This window comes from Tyto alba, unplaced genomic scaffold (genome assembly GCF_018691265.1).
Source record: "Tyto alba isolate M040663 unplaced genomic scaffold, T.alba_DEE_v4.0 Super-Scaffold_11, whole genome shotgun sequence".
NCBI classification, from domain to species: Eukaryota; Metazoa; Chordata; class Aves; order Strigiformes; family Tytonidae; genus Tyto; species Tyto alba.
This window is the reverse complement of record NW_024881273.1, coordinates 9,528,072-9,534,071: the sequence shown is the minus strand read 5'-3', so window position 1 is coordinate 9,534,071 and position 6,000 is coordinate 9,528,072. Positions and strand designations below refer to the sequence as shown.

Genomic DNA, 6,000 nt, shown 5'->3' with positions numbered 1-6,000 from the left:
AGTATGCAGGTAATAGTTATAAAAGAACCTTAAAATCAGTATTGCTATTAGTATGGAGTATGGCAGTAAAGGCAGCACACAGACTTCTAGTCGTTTGTCCGTGTTAAAATAGGAGGAGGAAGAACAGATAGAGAAAACATATAAAAAACTGGCAAATTTATACTGAGTCCAAATTAGGTCTTCTGTTAAATCTTTTCCAGGGCTGAGCATGTTTGACATTTTTTTATTGTTGTTTTTTCAGTTATTAGCATTTCTGCGTTTTCTTGGGCTCATGAGGAGCTGTAGCTCCGTTCCACCTAACACAACCCCGTCTCACCGTCTTGACACCAAACGAGTGGCTCTCTCTTTCCTAAAAGGTGCTGGACTTCATGGGATTCGCAATACAGAATGCCCAAATCCCTTTTTCTTTGAAGCTTTTCTCAGCTCTTTGGGTTTCATTCCTTGCTATTCTGTGGAGGCAGCGTGATTCCTATCATACCATTGTTGATTGCATAAAATATTCCCTGAATCCAACACGTTGCATTAAAATCTGGTGTCTGGGCCCTGTCTGATTCTGAACAGAGTAGCTGTTGGATTGCGTTTCAGCAATCCTCAACCCAAGCCAAGTTTGGAGAGACTTGATTGGGATATCGGTGAGGGGTAAAAACCATGCAATCCTCTGCTGTGATTGATAGAGTTGTGCACAGTAAGGACAAATATGTACAACTACTTGCCCAAAATAGTAGGGCCTTGATTCAGCTGTAACTGGCAGACTTCTCAGCTGGACTTTCAAGAAACATTGCTTTTAATTGACCTTCATGTGAGTAATTTGAAGAGCCAACACTGCTGTTCACAAGGAGAGTTTCAAGCGATGGAATTTCCCATCATATGTAAAATTAGTAATTTTACTATATCAAGAGTGATTAAACCTGACCCCCAGGGAGCCAAAAATAATGCTGTGTGACTTCCTTGCCTAATTAACACAAAACAAATGTGAAAATGTGTACATTACAGTAAATTGTGTGCTAATTGGCCTTAGAGAAAGACTAAATATGAGGAAGAAATGGGCATATAATTTCAAACACATTTGAGAGATTTTGCAGTCTGCTTGCAAATAGGAGAAAAAAAAAGTCGAAATTTGACAAAACCATTATTTGTTATGATTTATTCACTCAGCTCTAGTCTTGAACCTGGGAGTTATTGGCAGCTTCAGCTAAGATTCCTGCTGAGTATTTCTACTTATAATGACTGCATACAGCATGTAGCTCAATGCTATTTTTTTGGCATAATATCATAAATATCTATTTTGATTCTGTCTCTATATGTGTATCTAGGGTTTGGTGCTTTTTTCCTTTTTTTTTTTTTTTTTTTTTTTTTTTTTTTTTTTTGGTGAAAATACCTCTAGATGCAGGACAATATCCTGCTCCCTTTACTTAGGAGAATACTCCACTCGAGTTCAACAGGAGGATTATTCTCTTTGGGTAGAAACCCCTCTGCCAGAAGGCCCGTACATCACTTAAGTACTGGCTTAAGCAGAGAATAAGTGTCCATCTGTGCAGGGTAGAATTTCATCTGTTGTCAGGGAAGTTAGATCTGACCCATAGACTTAAGGAATCCCAGATTTACTTACTATTCCTAAAATCACATCTCTTCCACTCTCTGTCCTTTATCACTCAGGAGTTTAAGTATCACATTTTCTCTGTGCTTTTGCCATGTCTTAGAAATAAAACTGATTGAACATGTAATTCATGCTCTAGAGGTAAATTCCATCTTTTCCAACTTTCTTTCTCTACTGTGATACAGAGTGTCTGTGAGTACAGAAAGCTGAGCTTTGGGCCTTTCCTTTGCAGCAAGAATATGCCTGAATTTGTTACCGGAGTTGCAGCCTGATGCATTAAGGTGTTGCGTTTTGGTCACAGTGGAGCCCTTTCTTTTGCCAGTAATATTGTAAGAGATAGGTCAAATACATTCAAAATGAAATGGTGCAGTGCCCTCAAATTGAAATGTTTCAGTAATTTTCTTTGATGATTTCAGCCAAATCATAATGTCCCTAAGAAACATCGTGATTTCACAGAATTAGCTTTTTTCTACTGGAAAAACTGGAACCTGCATTATTTAACTTAAAGAGCCTGCTCTTCCAGACTCGACATGGGCAAAGTTCCCAGGGACTTTGGGGGAGTTGTCAAGTGGAGAAAACAGTGTCCCCAGCAGCAGGAATCTTCCTGGTTTAGCTCTTATTTGAAGTTGAGCAGGTTCACTTTAAATTTTGGATTTTTTGTTGGTTTTGCATTGTCCTCTATGTGTTAAATTAGAATAGTAAAGTGCAGTACTATAGCTCTGATCTTAAATTGTTTCTGCCGAGCAGGCACGTACGCATAAGTGTCTTTTTTGCATCCCTCTGAGTTCTTCGGGACATTTATGGGAGTTTATACCGTAGTATAGTTTATTTCCTTGCTAACAATTTCCTCTTGGTTGTTGAGAGGCTTAATTGCTTTGAGGTCTTCTATTAAAAACTATGGAGATGTTGCCAGTATTTTGTGACTTTCCTGTAAGTAGAGCTGTTGTGGAAGGAAGGTCTGCATGGCTAGAGAGGGGCTGGTGAGCTCTAGTTCTTGTTGACTTCTGGTAGAACTTTGTGGATATATTCAAGATTTCTGAAAATGCCAGTTGTACATTCTTGAGTGTTTACAAATTAGTAGGAAACTGGAAAAAAAAATATATCAGAATCCTTGCAAGCATGCAACAACTCTTTCTCGCTGAAAAATTTACTTTATTAATTTTATCATGTATATTTTAAGTGCAAGTAGTCATAACAAACTCATGCTAATAGGGTAATCTGCAAAACCAGAAAGATTACAGTCCCAGGAAAACTTTCTTGTATGCTTGCTGTTAAAAGTTTAGAGGAAGATAAGGTGCGACAGTGGTTGATTTTGAGATGGCAGAAGAGGATGATGTGGGTTATTGGGTTTGTGACTGAATTTGGTGCGATTTAACTTGGTTCTAATGGACTACTTGTGAGCGGAATAGTGGTCCGTAGATTCAGAGTGTGCTACTGCTAAGTCATTTCCACTTATTAAGTACTTAGAAAAATCCTTTTTGTTGCCATCAGGGGGAGCTTTTGAGATCTTTCAAGAGTGAAAAAAAAAATATTAAAAAAAAAAAAAAAGGAGAAAAAAAAGAAACGTCCCAGCTCAGAAACAGAGATCTACAAACCAGCAAGCAGCCAGAATCTTACCTGTGGCTACAACTAAGCCAAGGAAACCAGGGGAGCTGAATTCCTTAGACTGAAAAATTAGCAATATTGAGAGAGGATTTTTTGACTCAATCCACCAATAAAATTAATAATTTTTTTTTATTATTATTTGAAAAAAAACAGGAGTCTTTGGAGCATTCAAAAGCCAAATCCTGCTCTGTTGCTACAGCTTCTGGAAGGCAAATGCTCTTCAAAAAGCTTCTCTCCTTTTAGCTCCTGATGATTCGATGGGGACCTTTGATGCAACATTTGGATTAGCTGCACACAACTGCACTGAGGGGGACCACAAAAGGGGGAGCCTGGCTGATTGCATAACTTTAAGAAAATATTAAGAGGAAAAGAAAGAATTAGAAAAAGAGAGAGAGAGTGAAAAAGAGAGAAAGAAAGAAAGAAAGCAAGCAATTAAAAAAATATCTGAGACTCAAGTTTCAAGACTCTTTATGTGCTGCAGAGGAGCATGAGGTTTACCAGCAAAGTGCAACGGGGAGTCTGAGAGGAGAAATAGCTTTCTCTTTTGCCAAGAAAAAAAAATAGGAATGTGTGTTTTGGACTGGACTGTGAAAGAAAGCTGGGGAGATTGCAAAAAGGGGGGTGCAGGATTTTTGTCACATTGATCCATTCATCGTGATTGTCTTCTTTAAAAAATAAATAAGAGGGGGGAAAGTGATAGGGGGAAAGAGGAAGAGAGAAAAAGAAGGGGGGAAAAAGAAAACAGCAAAAGTGTTTGAACCTCTGGAGCTATCTGCTCCTTCAAGCTGATTGATTAGTCATGATCCCTGCAGTTTTAATGGGAATCATTCAATTGGGAAGGTGGAGCACCCTAGAGTAGATTAGCATATTCTTGTTTACTCATCTTCTGAGGGGCTTTTTCTCTTTTCTTTCATTTTGTGGAGAAGAAGGGAGGGGGGGAGGTTGGGGGGAAGGAGGGGGTTGTGGCTTATGTTATAAAGGAGGCCAAAAAAATAAATAGATTAGAGCATCTTTTGGGGGGAGGGAAATCAGTGGGTCTGAGACTTGGAGAAAGCTGGGGGGGTTGTTTTGTTTTTTTGTTTTGTTTTGTGTGTGTGTGAGAGTGTGTGTGTGTGTGTGTTTTTGTTTTTTTGTTTTCTTTTTTTTTTTTTTTTTTAAGAAGAAAAAAATAAAGGGAAGAAAATCCAGCAGAGAAAAGAAGAGAGAGAGGAATTCCAGCTGTGGAGGAATAGAGGAGAAGAAGACAGATAGAGGAGGAAGAACAGAGAAATACAATTCAACCAAGAAGGAGTTTTGATTTATTTTATTTTTATTTGTTTTAAGGGAAAAAAAAATCTATAAGCAGGAAAAAGAAAGAAAAAGAAAAAAAGAAAAGAAAAAGCAACTGAGAAGGGTTATAAAAAGAGCAAATACCAAGAAGGGTGAACAAGAGAAGAAAGTCAAGGCAAGGAGGAGCCCAAAGCTGGCAGATCGGGAGGATTTGCAGGGGAGAAGGGGGGGGAAGATTGGAAATGCAGCTCTGGAGTTTGCTGCTGCCTCTTGCGCTTCTCTGTACAGCCCTAGCCAGTGGACCCGAATGTGGGATGGACGAGCGCTCCCGCAGGGCACGAAGGGACACCAGGCAGAGCCGCCAGCTCCTCCACACTGCCCCGGGCACCTGTGCCACCAGGTTAGCCCGAGGAAGGCGCTCCACTGCTGGGCTGGAGCCGGGGCATGGCCCCCGCAGGAGGCAACAGCGGGAGGTAAAGGGCGCCGAGGAGTCCCTTACCCCGAGCAGGGCGCTCTATTTCAGTGGACAAGGTGATCAGCTGCGGCTGAAGGCAGATATTGAGCTGCCCCGAGATGCCTTCACTTTGCAAGTGTGGCTGAAAGCTGAAGGAGGACAGAGATCTCCGGCTGTCATTGCAGGTAGGTACTTCGTCGTGCCTGGGGCTGCAGCATCCCTTTTACGTTTCGGGAGCCGGCAGAGCAGCCAGCTGTAGGCGTGCGTGTGTATAGTGTATGTGTGTGTACATTGAAATGTGCGTGTGTGCCTTGCAACCCACATATCCATGTGAGTGCATGTGTAAACACGCTCGGCTGCGTTTATTATATATATATTGGGTGAAATACCGGAGCTTGGCAAACTGTCTGAAAGTATATGCTCGCAGAAAAAGTTATGTAAACTTTTGCATAGGGAAATGGCAGTATCCTGGGTAGTTTCTTTATTTCTGTGTGTAGAAAATGAGATGCAGGTAGGAGAGAGGGCTCTTCTGGTGGGTTTTTACCTAATTTTCAGGTTGGAAAACTGTAAATAGAGCATTTGAAAGTAGCTTGTACGTATGTATGAAAAGAAATGTGTGTGTCTAGTGTGTGGCTGCAAAGAAATGCCTATCTAAGGTCCCTATACAATTTCCTTAGTTTTATTAGCTTTTTAGTGTACTTCACTGTTACCTTTTTAGATGCAATGTTAGCATGTGGTTTCCAAAAAGCTGTAAAGGAACTTTTGGCTATTGTGAAACCTCAAATGAATCAAATGAGTTTATAAAGTTCCCAACCCCTCGACACTCAGCTAGGGCTGGGACTAGCACTGCAGCTAGAGGATGTGTTGAGTATTTTTGTCTCCCCTTAGAAATGGCAAGTGTAACACAAATGATTGTAAGGTCAAATAGCCCTATAAAATCATTTAGTACTCAAAGCAGCTACCAGTCTAAGCTGTCTGAGCTGAACAATAATGAGGAATATTGCACTTTTCTTATTTAAATTTTATGAGCCCGTCATGAATTTGGGTCCTTTTCCCCGGCGTTCGCTCCCTCTCC

The 6,000-nt window shown here is 40.5% G+C and overlaps 1 protein-coding gene across 1 annotated transcript in view; it reads left to right on the top strand.

The window, feature by feature from the left end:
• The first annotated feature begins 4,347 nt into the window (after positions 1-4,347).
• PAPPA (pappalysin 1) overlaps positions 4,348-6,000 on the top strand; it is a 184,107-nt gene continuing 182,454 nt past the window's right edge. Inside the window, exon 1 of the mRNA XM_033012026.2 lies at positions 4,348-5,110. Coding sequence (XP_032867917.2) covers positions 4,714-5,110 — 397 coding nt within the window. The 5' untranslated portion in view covers positions 4,348-4,713. The remainder of the gene's footprint in view (positions 5,111-6,000) is intronic.